Source organism: Astatotilapia calliptera, chromosome 14, assembly GCF_900246225.1.
Source record: "Astatotilapia calliptera chromosome 14, fAstCal1.2, whole genome shotgun sequence".
Lineage (NCBI taxonomy): Eukaryota > Metazoa > Chordata > Actinopteri > Cichliformes > Cichlidae > Astatotilapia > Astatotilapia calliptera.
Window position 1 is genome coordinate 25,092,252 of NC_039315.1, and position 18,386 is coordinate 25,110,637.

An 18,386-nucleotide genomic window follows, 5' to 3' on the forward strand; every position below is an offset into this window, starting at 1 on the left:
TGGGTCTCTCTTCAGATTTGTATTGTTGTATGAGAGTGCTTCATTTTCGCTCAGTTGCCCTTGCGTTCTCTTTTCTTCGACTGCGCCTCTTTCCTCCCAGAACTAAGAGCCGTACCAATTTTTTTTTTTTTTCTTTCTCCTTCCCATTCCAGCAACTTCATTCTTCTCCCTGTATAATAGTGGATTTTTCATGGTGGATTTGTGGAGGGCTATTTTGGGCTCTCTGCTGGCTCCTACATGCACCACTGTAATCCAATTGTGATAGTGTTAATTTTTAAAGCTTTATTATTGAAATTGCTGAGACCTAATTTTCCGATCCTGTCACTGTTGACGGCCGCCATAATCAGCTAATTCGAGTTATTGAAGACCATTAAGTCACACACGGAGATTGGCCATGGTCACTGGAGCAGCAGGAAGGAAGGGCGGTGATTACATCTTTGTTGGATTTACTGTTTGATGCTTTCCACCATGCGAGCTATCGATTTGTTTGAGTTAAACAAATCCCTGAGATACTTTGTTCTCTGTGTGTGTGTATGCGCGTCTGTGTGTGCATAGCAACAATTGACCTGCAGGATGCCCTCTAACAGGCATTTGAATGATGCTGTAAAGCTGTTTTGTGTGTATTTTATCTTTGTTCAGGTTCACGTCAGTATTTTTCTTTTATTATCAGTCGCCGTGGAATCTTTGTGTGAATCGTGTTGTTGTATGTGGCGTTGTTGCACCTCACTCTCACACACATTATGTTCGCTCCTGTGCCTAATCTGAGAATAGAAAGGATACACGCGCACGCATACTGACAATAGGCCTGGACTCACAAACTCTCACAACTCTTTTTGACTACTCGGTTGCCAGGAAACTTAGCCCGAGTCTTTAAGAGTGAAGGATAATAAAAGATTTGTTGTGTGTGTGTGGCCTCTGCCACTGTCTGGGCTACTGGGGGGCAGTTCGTTAACTCTCTGTGGGTGTGTGTGCCTGCAGTCAGGGCTGTTGGCGTTGATTGCTTCTTACACGTTGCCAGCTTAGAATAACCTCTGGACACAAACTTCAGCCACAAATCGGCCGAGTCTCCTGTAGACGAGAGGCAGCCATTGCTAAGACGAAATAGCCAGAAGGTGAGGATTTGTTTGAAATGTCACACATTTGAAAGTGGTGTTTCCAACACCTCAGAGCTGGACTCTTGGGACAACATACTACAGACACCCATGACAGAATGAGAGGTGAAATTGAATGGTAAGTTTGAATTTGTTATTAAGTGTAAAGTTGTGTTTGGTTTCACTGTTTGAACTTTGTGATTGAAAAGAAAACATGCTTGACTTGAGGTATGTGTATACTGGAAGGCCAGGTCTGCCATTACACAGTTAGGAGCTGAGATGCTTTGTTGACGGACAAGTTAACTGCATGTTCTTTTAAAAACTCAGAAGTACTACAGTGACAGTTTTGAGAGGACTAACTGGAGCAAAAGTGACCATCCAGGAAGAGGAGAGGCAACCCTGATAAGTGTGTTTGCTAAAAGATTGCAAAAGGAGTCTTTCCCAGAGGTGGATGCATTCATAAGAAATGCCTCTTACCTTTCAAGCAGCAGCAATTTGGACGGCACATCAAGCTTTCTGTGTTCATTTTTCTTTATAGAGTTGCGTCTTTGCAGTCGCATGCAGACTGAAGCCAGCGGCGTGCCACAAAACAAGTCAGGATGTGGTTGATTAGAAGTTATCACGCTCACAAACAAGATGTGAAGAAATTGTCCCATGAGTATCGGTGTTCTTTTAAATATTACAGTAGTCTAAAGTCATCTTGCAGTCTACTGCGAACCTGTTGTCTGGTTTAACTATCATGTCAAGATCACACTGCAGTTCATCACTGTTATAAAAAAAAAGATAATAGCTGCAGCAAAGCATTGATTTATTTATTTATTTTCCCTTTGCTTTCATTACACAGCCTGTCATCTAAATCTCTGTTCAGTTTGATGCCACATCCAGTGAATTTGTCTCATAAACGTTTATGCCATGCTAAAAATGAAACAGTGTTTGCCGCCCCGCTGCCCCTTGGAGTGTTTTGTAGGAGAGTTGGAGTTAAAAAGAAACTTTCTCCCTTTGACTTCAAATGCGCTTTTAATTTCAGCACAGAGCAATTTCAGAAATCATTCCCTTTTATTCACACTTTTATTCTCTCCATCTATCTGACTGTATTTTATTTCACACTAACGGATATGACAGACTCGACATGCTTTGGCAACCCGCTGCCTTTCTGAGAAATTTTCTTTTGGGGGGGGCTTGTTTGACTACTTCCTAAAGTCTTGCAGTTCGGAAAATAGCGGAAACCTTTGCACGCTATCCAACAGTGAAAAGAGGCAAGAATAAGCTGCTGCTGTGACCTTGCTGTACGATCACGGTGGCATGACGACCCATGTGAAATAGATATGGCAGGTTATTGAGGGATTATTCTGAGTGCATCTTGTTTTGTCATGTAACACATAGACGTTGGGAAATCTATTTTATTCAGTGATGTGTGTGTGTGTGTGTGTGTGTGTGTGTGTGTGTGTGTGTGTATTCCCTATTCCACACCAACCTGCAAGCAGACACGCATTTTACCTCCTTGACCTCACCTGGTTTATTGCTGATTGATTGACAGGTCTGAGCTGTAACCATGGGAACGAGAATGGAGGTGGCACAGCTTGAAAGCAGAATGAACGCTGAGGATTATAGAAAGTTACAGAACCTTTTCCTTGTGAGTCTTTGATTTCAAGTCAGTCTATTGACAGCCTTGTATTACAGCACCTTTATTTCACATTTAAAGAACAGGGTTAAATTATTTCTCTCCAATTTTGACAGTATAGAACCATACCTTTAGATCTGATAAGAAGTGCTATACAAACAAGGGAATCTTCAGGGATTTACTAAGAAATCATAGGGTTTGGGTATGTTCTACTTACTTTTAGTTTACTGGAGTATATACAGCTTGTCAAGTTAATTTGTTCAAGTACTGCCCTAATTTTTGGGTTCTTCTCATAACTGATGTATAAAAGATGGAGGTAGCCACCTAGAAGTAAGTCGCTTATTTGTGATGCCCTGAACTGCACCAATTTCCTGTCACAGTGTAGCCACAGTCTTAAACACACCTTGATTTATTGTGTGTTCCGTTCTAAATGGAACGCCTTGCTACAACAGCTATGACTTGAAGCTAATCTTAGCTATTAGCCTTACACCATACTACAATAGCTCAAACTTGAAACTTGAAACTAGTCATAGCTGTCAGTCTTATACTTTGCTTCAATAACTGAGACTTGAAACTAACCTTAGGTATTAGTCTTATACCTTACTATAATAGCTAAGAGATGCACTAGTTTTAGCTAACAGTTTCAAAGAGATTGGAGACATTGTTTACTGAGGTTAAAGTGCTCATGGACTTCTTTAAAGTGGGGGTACTTTGGAGGCAAAAAAGGGAGGCTTTAAATAGCCTGAAGCTATTTCCATCTTTTACATAGTCCACACTCATGATTGACCAACTTTGCTGATGCTGGGAGTGCACTAGTTGGCTGTATTCAGCTGTGTGCCAAGATTGTGCAATATCTCACAATCCTGTTGCTGTTGAATGCAGGACTTCTCAGGTGCATCCCGCTCCTTGTCCCGAATTCAGTTCATCGATCTTGCTTGGTCATCAGTTGGCCACGGGTCCGAGGAGGAATATGGCTTCTTGTTTGACAGCGTGGTTCTCAGTCAGCAGCGCAGTGGCCTCCTCCTGGACAGCGACACCTCAAAGGAGAAAGAGTGCATTGACTGGGGAGGCCTGTGCTCATTTCTGCTGATGGAGCTTTCCAATAAATTAAAGAACAGCAAAACTGTTAGTGCGCCTTGCTGGAAGCCACCACGCACCCTCACCTGTCCACATCGAGACCCTGTTCAAAAGGTAAAAGGTCCTTTAACCTAGTAGAGACTTACACGAAGAAAAGTCATAGCATGTTGCCTTTTCCCCCTTTTCTTCCCCCCCCCCCAAACCAATGACCCTCTGCATGTTATCTGAAAACATTTTGACATTGGCAGTCTAGGGAATCCAAAACTCTGCTGACTGGATGGAATTGCACATTATTAAACATTGTGGAAGGAAACGTTCAAAAAGTATTAGGGTCTTGCTCATCAAAATGGCTGACTCCTTTGGAGATAAATGGCTCTGGACTCCTTTAACATCTATCAATTAATATGTAAATGAAGCAGCCGGTATGAAGTCCCCACCGCTTTGGATAAAGTGACGGCTCATCACTTTAATCTTTCAATCCCGAGGATGTCGAAATGTCAGACTGTTGTGTCAGTTGTTCTCCAAGTGCCTGGAAGGTTTGACAGCCTTAAAGAGGCAGAGTATTGTTGCTTAGATAGCTTTCATTTCTGACCATTACTCCACTAGTTAAGTATCAAATAGAGAATATGGAAACAATGTACTGTATCTATAACCCTGGCAAATTTGTAGCAAAGCAGGAAGTGGTTACTAATGGTGACAAATCCACCAACAGCTTGCAGCTTTTGCATTTTTTTTGTACACATTTCACTCAGGGCTTGTTGAAGACCAAAACTGAGCTAAAAGGAGTGAATTCTGGACTTGTATTCATTAAATGGTAACACCAAATATTAATATTTGCTTTATGTCTGCTACAATTGTGGACCAAACTGTTGGGCAGTGCAACTTAAGAAAACACAAGCAAATAGAAAAATGCTGCAAAAGAACATTAAATGTTAAATAAAATACAGCAGAAGCTCTCTATCTGTGAGCTTCTGCTATCTATGTCTGTCTGTCTATAATGGAAGTGATTTTGAGGAGACGATAATGTGATGGAAGAGCCTCAGTAAACATGTAATATTATTTTCATGTTACATTACATTACATCGGTAAATGGCCTGTATTTATATAGCGCTTTTACTAGTCCCTAAGGACCCCAAAGCACTTTACATATCCAGTCATCCATCCACCCATTCACGCACCCATTCACACACTGGTGATGGCAAGCTACATTGTAGCCACAGCCACCCTGGGGCGCACTGACAGAGGCGAGGCTGCCGGACACTGGCGCCACCGGGCCCTCTGACCACCACCAGTAGGCAATGGGTGAAGTGTCTTGCCCAAGGACACAACGACCGAGACTGTCCGAGCCGGGGCTCGAACCGGCAACCTTCCGATTACAAGGCGAACTCCCAACTCCCAACTCTTGAGCCACGATCGCCCCGCCCCATTGCAGTATTACATGGATCATACAGTTAGAACACACATTATCTTGCATCTTTTTCTTCCTCAAAGTCACTTCTAGAGCTGCTCTGTCATGTAATTGTCTCCCAAAATCACTTCTGGTGTTTGATATTTCACATAACTCTGATGAGCCAGAGCAACACAACAGCTTTAATAGCAAAGATACCTGCCTATAGCATGGTTCTAAGACTATAAGTACCCCTTGGTGCCAGTATTGTGAGGTTTTAGTAATACAAGCACATCCCCGAGACCTTGTGGACAGTCTGTCCCTCATTTGACCACTCAGTGCTGCTAACCAGCAGCACCCCACAGAACATGCTATTTCTGAAATGCTTGTCCTCATCAGAGTTCCCCAGGGATTTGCACCTGCCCATTTTACATGGTCCTATATTATTTGTTTCATCTACCACCATTTCTTCCTGAACGTTGCTTTTCCCTATTACAAGCTAAATGGGAATCTATTGCATACACTGAAATACTTACTAAAGTATACCATATACTGTTAAGTATAAAAGTTATTTTGTTGCCATTTAGCAGTTACAGGTTCACCGACACTTCATTGGGTATATACTTCAAATTGAATAACAGTTTTTGTCTTCCAGCTTTTAAAGCAACGAAAAAGCTGCTAAAAGAGCCCCAAAATGATAGCCCTTCGCTCGCACTACAGATAAACGCATTGTATCAGTTACTCACCAGCTGTATATCAATATGTAATTATAATAATTATGGAAAAATGACATGCGAATCTGGGAGATCTTACAAAGGTACACTGTGAAAAGGGAGAAGACAGCAATTACGTTGCAGAACATCTGACCTCTTACCTCTGCGGTGAAATTTTAATAAACTACCTTTCATCAAAGATCTACTTTGTCTCTTGCTCATTAGATGCAGTCAGCTTCAAGCTTTTTAAAATGAATTAATTTATTTTTTGCAGCTCCAAGTTTTGTTCACCCAATAACTCCTGTAATGATTAATTCTCAATTTTATTAGATTCAGCACAGAACGGCTCCTTTTATTCACCTGTATCCAATGAGTGGAAGATTTAGTAGGGGCTCATTTTTAGAGAACTTATATTAGGGTAGTTCTGCGGTTATAAAGTAGCTAGCAAGAAGAGGAAAATTCAAGCCATAATTAATATTTTAAATTGGTTTTTAAAAGCTGTCTCCTCAGGTTTTAATAAATAACGCCACTCTCTAATGTAGCAAACTTCATTGGGGCATAAAGCTAAAGGCTGGTGTTACGGGGAAGTGTGAATTGTAGTCTTTCTGTGGATATTTTCTTTAAATGTTTTGCTTGTAATAACCTCTGGCCTCCTCAGGTGCTGTACCTGCAGAGTTCAGGTCAGTATCTCACTGTGAGTAAAGGAGGAAACGTAGGACTGCGGGATGCGGAGGACATGTCTCTTCTGCACACTCATCGACTGCAGAACAGCACAGTCGCACCCAAGGACCTCTGGGTCACAGATGTGGTGCTGATGCAAAACGTCGACAAGGTGAACCTATCAACATACTGAGAGATGCATACCTAACTATTAATCAGTCCTCTCATCGATTACTGCTGCATTGTGGCTCCTGAAGCGTAGTTCAAGAAATATTATTCAAAGAAATGGATTTATAATTTAATAACTGATAAGTAGCCTCATTTAATGGAGCAGATATTGTATGGCACAGAGATAAACAAATACTCCACTCAATTAATGAATTATTGATCTGTGGCTTTGGTTAATTGCGTTTCAGACACGAAGCTGGTGCATAAAGATCAGAAAGTAAACATACATTTTTTAGTAATAACACCATCAATAATTGATTGTAAGTTTTAATTGGCATTTCTTTAAACTACAGATTTATGGATGCCATATTCTGTATTGTATAACCGCGTTGAATAATACATGAGGATTTTTTCCCCCCATTGTGCATTAATTAACAGTTTGGCAAACTGCTAAGTCCTTGTTATATAATAGGGACAGGTTGCATGTCTCCATGTTTCTGTGTTTTCTAACAAACTCCATTTTCTTTAGTCTCAGATAGCTGTGGCTTTCACAAGTAAAGAGGTGTGTTTCTATGACTTCGTGTGTAAAAAGACCTTCAGCTGCAAGTGTAAACTCCAGGTAACAAGGAGATTTTTTTTAGTGTTTTGTGTTATTTTCATTTTACCATCAGCTTGATTCCATTGCATTATTAAGAACATAAGAACTGGCAATATATCTCATATATTCTTATCTACTCTAGGGCTTGAACTTTACTCCTTGGTGTCTAGACTACTGGGTAGATCCCTGTAACCCTGACCAGGCTGTTCTCACTATAGGAGACATTGGAGGACGGGTAATACACACATACAAAGAAAAGCAAATGATTGAGAAGAAAAAGAACTTAATTCAGTTTTATTTATATGCCACCAAATCGCAAGCAGTCGCTTCAAGTTACTTTATATTGTAAGGCAAAGACCCTACAATAATCCACAGAAGATATGAGCAAGAACTTGGCGTCAGTGGGAAGCAAAAAAAACCCCTTTTAACAGGAAGAAACCACCAGCAGAACCAGGCCCAGGGAGGGGCACCCATCTGCTGCAACGGAGGAGAAATTTATAACTAATGAGTAAATGCAGAGTGTTGTAGAAACACATGGAGCGTGAAAAAGAAACACCCCAGCCGCTTATAGCAGCATAGCTAGTGGAAGATTCAGGGTCCAGCTCTAACTGTATGCTTTATTAAAAATGAAAGTTTTAAGCCTAATCTCAAATGTAGAAAGGGTGTCTGTCTCCCAAATCCAAACCGGGATCTGGTTCCACAGAAGAGGGGCCTTAAAGCTGAAGGCTCTGGCTCCCATTCTACTTTTACATATCCTGCTGTCTGAGAGAAAAAGTGCTCTAATGGGGTGATTCAGGCACCAGGCCTTTCACATAAGATGGGGGCTGATTATTCAAGACCTTGTATGTGATGAGAAGGATTTGAAATTTGATTCTGGATTTAACAGCGAGCCAATGAAGAGAAACCAATATGGTAGAAATATGTTTCTTTCTTTTTAGTCCCTGCCAGTACTCTTTAGATCAACTGAAGGCTTTTTTAGGGAGTTTTTAGGACATCTTGATAATAATGAATTACAGTAGTCTAGCCTAGAAGTAGTAAATGCATGAACTAGTTTACTAAAGAACAAGAGAGGAAGGCGTTATCCTCATTATCCACATATGTGTTCATTATGTTACTATAGGTTCAGGCTGCTATGGGACTTTGTGTGATGCAATGAGCACTTATGCTCCACTTGCCTCTTTTCTCTCCCTATTTATAAACCACTGCAGCATGTCATTAAATCCTTGTCTTGTCTCTCCCTTAGTCTGTTTTGTCCTGCCTCCATATGCTCTCTTTCTTCTCTTTCTCTTTCCCCTCACCCCCAACCGCTGATGGCAGATGGCTGATCCTCTGCGAGCCTGGTTCTGCTGGAGGCTTCTTCCTGTTAAAAAGTCATTTTTCCTCCCCACTGTCGCAAAGTGACCCCCTATGAGCTAAAGAATGTAAGGTGAATGTAAGCGCCTGTTGTTGTGATTTGGCGCTACATAAATAAATCTGAATCGAACAGGTCCACTGCTCAACGACTGTGAGTGTCTGTGTATATTCCCAGGTCAGCGCTTTATATTTCACCTCAGCCCAGATCTTCCTGTTTGAGAGATTCAGTCTGAGGACAGACTCTGACTCAGCAGACATCATCCTTTGGGATGATCTGGCCAAAGGCAAGCATCGCTCCTGTTACACCGTGACACACCAAGCACACGCGCCTGGCTGGGTTAGAAAAGGTAGAAAGTACACACACACACACACACACACACACGCGCGCACACGCACGCACGCACGCACACACACACACACACAAACCATCAAAGAGACATAAGCATACTAACAAACCCCTCTCTCTTTAATTATAGCCTAACATTCTTGTAAAAGTTCATGTCTTTCTTGCAGCTGTAGTTTCTCTTTTGTTGTCTTGTCCCAGTGAAAACTCCTCTGTTTGCACATCTGCTATTTCATATGGTATGCAAAAGAAGGAGCCAGCTGAAATAGCCTGCATGAGCAGCGATAATCAGAACCCAAATGCTTCTGTTTGTCATTCCTGTGCACAACTGTATTCAGCCTCAGGTTAAAAAAAAAAAAAAGCAGCTCTCCAGTATCAGGTCAGAATGAAATCAGGAGTATATCCGATAGAAACAACACATTCTGGGTGTCAGACCTACTTAACACACCCACGCAAACACAGACACGCACACTTTACCCTTCACACCTGGGATGAGAGCCACAGGCTTGCTTGGTCACGTCTCCGGTGTCGTTGCAATAACAGCTTATGCAACACAATGAAAACGCCTGGGTGTGTCCCGGTCACTGATGCAGGCACGCTGACACACATACAGTGAGACCTGAGTCATTCTCTTCATAGCCAGACTTTTTACTGTTGATATAAAGTCAGGAACTTGAGGTCTGGCTTGCTGAGATCCCCCCCCCCCCCCCCCCCCCACCCCTACCCCACTGCAGCTCAGCGTGGGTAACAAAGAGGTCGCTTAGTTTTATCTCGATTGCATCATTTGGACAGAGGCTCTCTGAAGAGTTATTGGGCTGTTTGATAATGATTCAGCCGAGACAACGCTCTGAGGCTGGATTCGCTGAAAAGGGGGGGGGAATCCTGATAAAAGCGAAAACAAGAATAAAGCACGTATAAATAAGCTCAATAAATGGGGAAAAAGGAATAACAAAGAATGGGGAAACAAAGGATACAATGGCGAAACATTAAAAGCTTTAGTTAAATGAAAATTTTACAATCTGTGTGTGCACATGCACGTGAATCGGCAAGAGCACGCTTGTTTGTGTGTGGGCGTGTGTGTCGTCATTTCTGACTGTAAATAAAGGCAGCCCGCGTGAATGCATGTGTGTGTGTGTGTTTGCATACCTCTGGGGTGCTGGTTCTTTTTCTTTTGAAGTTTCCCACCCTGCAGTATGAGTGGGCTGTGTACCATTAGACATGCCTGGTTATCCAGACCTCCAAACCTTCAGGCTCATGGGCCACCAGAGAGAGGAGGAGAGGAAGGAGAAAGAGACAGCGGTGGATCAGTGAGGGGAAATTGAGAGCAAATTAGGAGGAAATTGGGATGGACAACAGTCCTATAAGGACAAAGAATGAGAGGTGCAAGGAAGGGGTGTGTTAGTGATGGAGAGAGCGTGTAGGTAACATAAAAATCTCCCATAACGTGCAGCGATTTATTGCACAACATGAGAGGTTTGCTTTGATATAAACACACAATGACTCCTGCTGTTTCTGTGTTATTTCCAATCTCAGCAGTGAAAGTGCGAGAATAGCTGCAGCACCGGCTAAGGAAGCAGATGTTCTGTATCTGAGTCTGCATCACAACTAGTTTGATGAGCTGTGCTTGTCAATGAATAAGAGAAGGGATCATTAATCAATGATGAGTCACAACCCGCTGTCTGAAAATCCACTAATCTCTTAAATTCACGGAGCGGAGCAAAGATGGGAATGCGTGAAGTGTATTCAGATATAATTATTTGCCCCAAGCTCTCCAGCCAGTGTTTGACCTACGACTTGTCACATGCCATCTCAAAACCAGCCCTTAGCTTGTGCAGGCTTTGAAAGTTAAGCAGCCTCTAATAGAGACATGTGGCAACCAATTTAGCTGGTCTCAATCAAAGTCTTAATTGAGATAGATGGTGATGCAAGATCCATTACGTTTTCTGTAATACCAGTGAGCAAATCATAACCGCCTAATTCTATGCTATATTGAGCTCCTGAGAATTGGTCGGTTTACTATACGGCTGCGGTCATTGCACATTTAGCGCAACCGTTTCAGAGAGTGGATGGATATCCTTTGGAGCCGTGCTAGTGAGAGCATTTTGGCATCAGCAAGGAGAAGGATATAATTTGAGGAAATGAAAGAAGATGAGCAGTGTGTCATCATCAAAATATGTTGCAATGTTGTTTTTATATTGAATTTGTCAAGTTTGAAACTAATTTAGTCACTCTGCCAGTAACTTTTGCTGTTTACACAGGAAGGCAGCAGCTATTGTTTAGGATTATTTTCTTCTCTTGAAATTAGCTTGTAGATAAAAAGCCTATTGCTGTGTTTGTACAAGCCATACAGCTTTTCCTTTATGATGAAACCAGTTGTAGTTATTGTGGATTGGAAGACGATGACAAATAAGCAGCTCCTAATGCTAAAGCAGAAATTTACAATGACATAAACTGCAGAAATGTTAATATAATGTTATACTATCTACTTGCTTTTTTCTGGATGGAGTCAAGCTAACTACAGTATGCCACTTCTGATTTACTTTCACTTTTCTGACTATTATGCCTCTTGCAGTGCGTTACCTGGGCTCACTTGAGGCCTTTGTGTCGTGCAGCATCGCACCACAGAGCAGCATCGTGATTGGCTGGAGGGAAAAGGAAAGCACGAGCCTACGAATCACTTCTTACTCTACAAAGGACGGTGTGTGGGACGTCGACTTCCATATTGGACTCGGCCTGTTAGGTGGGTCCAAACGAAGTGGCTGTACAACATAAAGTATGATGACATAGAGTCATGGTAAAATGTAATTTTCAAGGTTTTAGGTATTACGACATGATAAAAATAATTTGGTCCTTACTACGAATTGAAATTTGGCAAATGCAACCTCAGATGAAGACTCTGACATTATTTATTTCACAAAAACTGAGATAAAATGCAGAAGTATGTAAAAAAAAAACTATGTGCTCCTCATGATTCAAAACATCACTGTTCTGGATGACGAGCTTTAGCTGTCAGACAGATGGCCTCACATGTGACTCTAATATGTTAGTATTCAGTTCATTGTCCACTCAATGATCCTAAGGTCCTGTGACTGCAAAACAAGCTCAGATCATCAGCTCTCCACCACCGTGCTCGACATTAAGTATGCTTGCGTTCATGGCGCTGTGCATTATGGCCAAAACCTTCTGCTTTTACATGCAAATGGTCACTTAATCAAGTACATTTGATTATTAGCACCTGGCTGCTAATTACCTTCTTAATTCCTATGGAAGCAGTAAGGTTGTACACAGTGTAATATGTCATATTTTGTCATTTTGTCTGTTGTTGTTCATTTAAGGCTGTATTAACCTCAGATTATATTTAGCTACCTTTTTATTATGCCTGATAGAACCTTGAATGAAAGAGGCTGCACTTTGTTTTTACCATGAGTGTATATGAATCATATTTATTCACTTGAAGGTTTTCATTTCAGGTTTAACTTAGAGGTTTTACATAAAAAAAACATAAAAAAAACAAAAAAAACTCTAATGATTGTACACTATCTATTAAATGTGTAATGTACCATACCATGTGTTTCTAAATAATTGCAAAAACGTGAATGCTTTTACAGTTCTCAATCAATCAACTTAAATTTACTAACAATGCATCATCAAAACTGTCAAATGCCTCATTGAACAGTAAATTGGTTGTGGTGGTGGAGGGGGCTGGGAGCGGTATTGTTCCCTGGAAATAACTGCAATTAATCTCTCCGCTAATTTGGGAGCTGTTCAGACCTGGCACTGAAATGTCTCTTTTGATGATCAGTCAGTTCACCCTTGGGATTAAAATGCATCTTGAATGACCACCTGTAATTGGATCTCACTACCCCGCTCTGTATGCGAGTGAGCTTTACATAATTTCGATTTGCGAAGACTCGAGATCAAAGTCCGGCACAAGTCCATTTCTGAAACCTACGTTTGACCAGACCTGCTACCAGAATCAACATGCAGTTATCTCCAAGTCGGAATGCACTGAGATCTGACAGATTTTTGCATAAGGCTGTTGGCCAACTGTGGATGTAAATAAATAAATAGTGAGTAAACCTGTTTGTTTAATCACAGGTGGGCTCATGGTGGGGTGGATTTGACTTGGAGGGGACCCGTGCGGGCATTTGATCTTCATTTGCAAACAGAAGTCATGTAAATGATTATCTCCATATAGAGAGGAAAAGTCACCGGAAGACACTGGACATGCATTCTTATGCCAGGTGTGAACTAACATGCCTGGAGCTGTCCGCTTGTGTTAGGATCACAAAGAAGCCTGTTACTTCCAGGTCTGAATGGTGCCTCTGATTGGTTGTAGCCACAGCAGGTGTGGATCATCACGTCTTGCTGTGGAATCCTTACGTGACCTCTGAGCCGGTGTGCGCCCTTGGTGGACACACAAGCCCCGTCATTGCTGTCTGCTTCCTGCAGACCAAGCAACAACTCCTCAGCTACTCCAAAGATAAGGTAGGAGTGCCCTTCAGTGGGTGCGCAGACCCGCTACTAGTGCAGATAATGTAGAGATGAAGAGCCCCGTAATTGTAATATTAATTGTTATTCCTTGCTTTAATTACTGCAGACGAACGAGGTGTTGGGGACGAGCCTGTTTCACATTTTTCTTGCCACTGTCAGCTGGTGTTTCGTTTAAAGCCTTGTTTTATTTTCTGATGCAAAGAGGATGTTGGTGCTTCTGTTGCTTTTCCTCTCCCTGTTGTAGCACCGTGCATGTTTGCCTTCTCTTTGGCTTTTCTGAAGAGAATGAATATTTTAGAAGTGATTTATGTTCCATCTGCCTCTGCTCAAACACCATCTGCCACTGCAAGAAACTCTGAAGGCTTTACCTCAGTTCACTCTGAAAGAATTTCTGGAGCAGCGACAGGCATGTTGTTGCCGTTAGAAGCAATATGGCCACTAAAACTGCAACCAGAGGAGCAGTTCTTCATGGTGCAACGATGTATTTGCTTGGTAATCACTGAATAAAAGTTTTTTTGTAGGAGCGATAGCTTTTAGTGGCACTTTTCTTTTTTAGGAACATGTGGATATGTACCAAAATATCTGCCCTGAAGCACAGACACATAAGAGCCCTTATTATCCTTCCAGGTGCTCTGTCTGTGGGATGTGTCCAGCCAGCTGTGCACACACCGTCTGGCCGGTGTCTTTCCAAACATACAGGGGGACACACACCCCTTCCTGTTTCTCAATGAGGAGCGCCAGCACCTTGTGCTTTCATTCAACAGCCTGCTTCTCCTGCTGGAATCCAAGAGGGAGGAGAAGAAAACCAGTAGCCATGAACATCCTGTTACCTGTGTGCTGTATAACAGTCGGTTCAGACAGGTATGTCAGTGACATGGTCTTCTGTGACCTGCTGTTTTATTTCTTTGTGTTTCCACATGTACAATTAATACAATAGGTAAGTTCTCCAGTTCTTCTCACTCCTCTTAACAAGCTGTTTCCCACTGACGCGGCAGCAGACACCAAACATGTGAAAATGAGCACCTATTGTGCGCCACTCGTGTTTTTCTTCCTCCTCTTGTTCCCATTATGTATTCTTCAGCGGTGGCTTAGCGCTAAAATAAGCGTGGAGAATGGATTGGTTATGTGAGCATCATTAAAGAATGCATTAGCGCCTTTGCTGTAGCATAACATGGATCAAACTCTCTCTGCAGGTAGTCAGCAGCGACTCTGCCTCCTCTGTGATCTTCTGGCTGACTGACACAGGACAAAAGGTCAAGCAGTTCCACCGTTGCCATGGTGATGCTGAGATCTCCACCATGGCCCTAGACGTTACGCAGACCCGACTGTTTACCGCGGGCGCCGACGGAGAGGTCAAAGTAGGTGGACAGGCGTACGCACACACACACACACACACAAACACACACACACACACACACACACACACACACACACACACACACACACACACACACACACACACACACACACACACACACACGGATTTGTACGGATATGAAGATGCACAGTACAGCTGCCGGCTAGTCCTCATGGAAATGTTAAAGCCTGAGTGAAATGCAAAATTAAAGTGTGAATTAATGTGGAGTAGCAGCTTTTTAGGACAATGTTTCTAGGAAATTGTTGTATTTACTCCTGATATGGGCACTACAAAATAGATGTGTGCAGCTGCAAACCAGCATGGTTACATTTACATCAGCTGCGGCTCACTGTGTTAGATTATTGTGTGATTAACTGTTGGCTAATGGCCAAACGTGGATTTGAAGGGACAACACCAGCTTTTTGACAAACTGGCACAAATTTCCCCCCGAAAATGGTAAAATGGTTGGTGTTTGTGTCTAATGGGTCTAAAGGTACTTGCCAATTTCCCCACTGGATCACTGTGAATTCAAATAGTGTTTTTGCTCAGGTGCTGGAGACTATCAGAGGTGATTATCAGATGATATATGTTGTAAGACAAACAATATTCCTAAGAATTTAGATTTAGCAATATCATTTAGTGTTCCCATTTGTATCTCTAGCTGTGTCAAGCTGATGTGGGTGCTTTATGGCAATGCTGAATATTTTTCAGTGTGAGGAAGAATATTTTTTGTTTGCTGTATTGTTATTTTATCACTTTACAATATTAAATTTTTTTTTACAAGTTTATATCTTCATTAATATGAAATAATACTTTATTTTGTATCGCCTTAACTTCCGTCAGCAATAACACTGTGTTTTGAGTTCATTCCTGCCTCCGTGAGCTTGCGTTTGGGTCCTCATCCTGCCTGCACACAGCCTAATCATGACAGAATCAAATCTTACTGATCTCATTTACATTTTTCAGGGTTTGCAGGATATGCTATAATGTGTAATCCTGCCTCTGTACACCGCCACAGTGAATAAAACATCAAAAAAATCCAGATGTGATTGAAATTCAAGGGGTTTGACCAACATTTTGTTTTACCAATTTGGGACAGTTAATGCTGTTAATACATAAACAGTAGCTCGAAGGTAACTGGACAATCTAACGTAATTTTAACTGGAAGTATTATTTTTAAGAGTTGGATGAAAATCCTTTGCAGTTGATGACTGCCTGATGTCTAGAACGTGGACGTGAACAAATGCTAGGTTTGCTCCCTTGAGTCGCTCTGCCGGTCCACCTTCAGTTGCTGCTTGTTTGTGGGTCTCTCTGCATTCACGTTTTTATTCAGTAACTGAAAAGCTGCATTGCTGGGTTTAGATCAGGTGACTGATATATCCTGTTTCTTTTGTCTTGAGAAACTCTTGGGTGACTTTCAAGGTATGCAATGAGTCATTATCCATTTACACTGTGAAACTCTGATCAGTTATACAGTGTTTGGCTGAATCTGAGCAGAAAGTATAGTCCTGTACACTTCACACAGTTAACACTCACATCAATAAACACTAGTGACTGGGTTCCACTGGCAGCCGACATCTTAACAGAGCTGACAGGCAGTCGTGCCTCTCTGAGAGAGATCACAACTTGGTTAAATGCTGTGAAATTGTTTTATTTAACCATGGAAATAATTCTGTCATCATGCACTTTATGTGTCTTCTGTGGTCTGTCAGGCCTTTTTGGTGTTGCTGAGCATTCTTCCACTTAAGAATGAACCATGTTGTTGATTTAATCCTTCCTAAAGTTTTTGCTGAATGATTTTTTGGGCCCTGCGACAGACTGGCAACCTGTCCAGGGTGTACCCCGCCTCTTGCCCTGTGACAGCTGGGATAGGCTCCAGCGCCCCCCGTGACCCTGAAAAGGATAAGCGGAAGCGCCAGCCGGACATAAGAATTATTAATGAGGGCTGGGGAATCAAGTTTGCTCAGACCCGAGAGCAGATTGTGCACCTCATTAAAGAAAACAGGCAAAAAAGTGCAGAACTAAAAGAAATGACCAACCAGCTCCACGACAAGAAAACGATGAGTGATAAGATACAACGGGATCTCCAATACATGGACTGAAAAAATCGGCTCCTCCAAAGACAGCTCCATGAAGCTGTGGAAGAAAAGAATAAATTCCTCCAACAGAAGGAAGAGCATGACAAAAAGCAACGAGACATGCAGCACGAACTGAAGAGCATGCAGGAAAAATACCGAATGCTGAAAGAAAGCCTGGATGAAACACTGCGCCAAAATAAAGACCTTCTTCAACAGAAAGAGCAACAACAAGAAAGACTGAAAGAAGGAAAACGCATCGTCCAGGACTTTGAGTCTAAAAATCTAAAACTGCAAGAGTTTTGTAATCAGCTGGAGGACAAAGCAACTAAAGTGGAAGAAGATAAGGACAAACTGGAGAAACGGTGGGTGCTCACAGATGCAGAAAAGGATCGATCAGATAGCGAGAAACAATTCTGAGCTCGTTAAGGGGATTTTGGTGGAATTCAATAACTTGAAGCGTGAAAACACTCAAATGCAGGCGCAAAAACAACAAGAAGACAAAATACATGAAGACCTGCAGCTCACGCTCCAAGAAACCCAGAAAAGAAACGAGCAGTTAGAAGACAAGCACAAAGAGGTCCAACAGAGAAATGCAGACATGCACAAGGACAAGCTGATACAGGAGGCAACATCCAAACAACTCAAAGACAAGCTTGAAGAAGAACAAGCAACATTGGAAGAGGTGGAACAAAGATGTGAGAAACTTGAAGAACAAAACGCAGTAACCATCGATGAGCTGAGAAATCTCATCCTGGGAAAAAAAGCGCTCGTGGAAAAGTGCATGAAAAAAAAGAAAAATGGTTCCGCTTGTTCCAGAGGAGAGACGCTACTGCTTCCTCACCTGATGCAGCCTCGTCTTGCTCCACCTCTGTTAACCCCCCAACCAGTCCCGGCAGTTGACTGTCCCCTCCTGAGCCTGGTTCTGCCGGAGGTTTCTGCCCGTTTAAAGACAGTTTTTCCTCCCCACTGTCGCCAAGTGCTTGCTCAGAGGGGATTGTTGGGGTTTTCTCTCCTCTACCTTTTTTCTTCATTTACTTGCTTGTTTAACTTTTTTTCAACTTATCTAAATAATAAACCAATTAAATTTATCCTTCGAGTATTTTTCATCTCATCTTTACAGAATTTTTCCAAAACATTTTCAAACATTCAGATCTGTCTTTTATTTTCTTCTTGAAACCTCATAAATGTTGAACTTAAAAACCCGGAATATGGTTTGAAACATTGTTTCAGCTGAAAGTGGCACAACATGCTTGAGTGTGTGTGTGTCAGGGTATCACTAGTTAGGTCATCATGTTTAGACTCATTCACTCCAAAATTATTTAGGCCAAATCTTTAAAACAGTGTCATTTCATACACATTTTCAATTGACTTCAATCGCACAAATGCAGAAATAATTATTTGCAGTATCTTATTTATTATGAGAATGTCATGACTGATCATTTGTAC

General features: G+C 41.9%; 1 protein-coding gene across 3 annotated transcripts in view; it reads left to right on the plus strand.

Annotated features, from left to right (window-relative positions):
* The first annotated feature begins 660 nt into the window (after positions 1-660).
* LOC113036855 (WD repeat-containing protein 49) overlaps positions 661-18,386 on the plus strand; it is a 39,543-nt gene continuing 21,817 nt past the window's right edge. For 2 of the 3 annotated variants that reach the window (XM_026193395.1, XM_026193397.1), the window contains exons 1-9: positions 2,792-3,903; positions 6,548-6,721; positions 7,247-7,336; positions 7,458-7,550; positions 8,844-9,015; positions 11,584-11,751; positions 13,351-13,499; positions 14,133-14,366; positions 14,699-14,863. In XM_026193395.1, the coding sequence (XP_026049180.1) occupies positions 3,589-3,903; positions 6,548-6,721; positions 7,247-7,336; positions 7,458-7,550; positions 8,844-9,015; positions 11,584-11,751; positions 13,351-13,499; positions 14,133-14,366; positions 14,699-14,863 (1,560 nt within the window). In that variant the 5' untranslated portion in view covers positions 2,792-3,588. Of the gene's footprint in view, positions 1,231-2,791; positions 3,904-6,547; positions 6,722-7,246; positions 7,337-7,457; positions 7,551-8,843; positions 9,016-11,583; positions 11,752-13,350; positions 13,500-14,132; positions 14,367-14,698; positions 14,864-18,386 lie in introns of those variants that run through there. The other variant, XM_026193396.1, reaches the window with a different exon arrangement.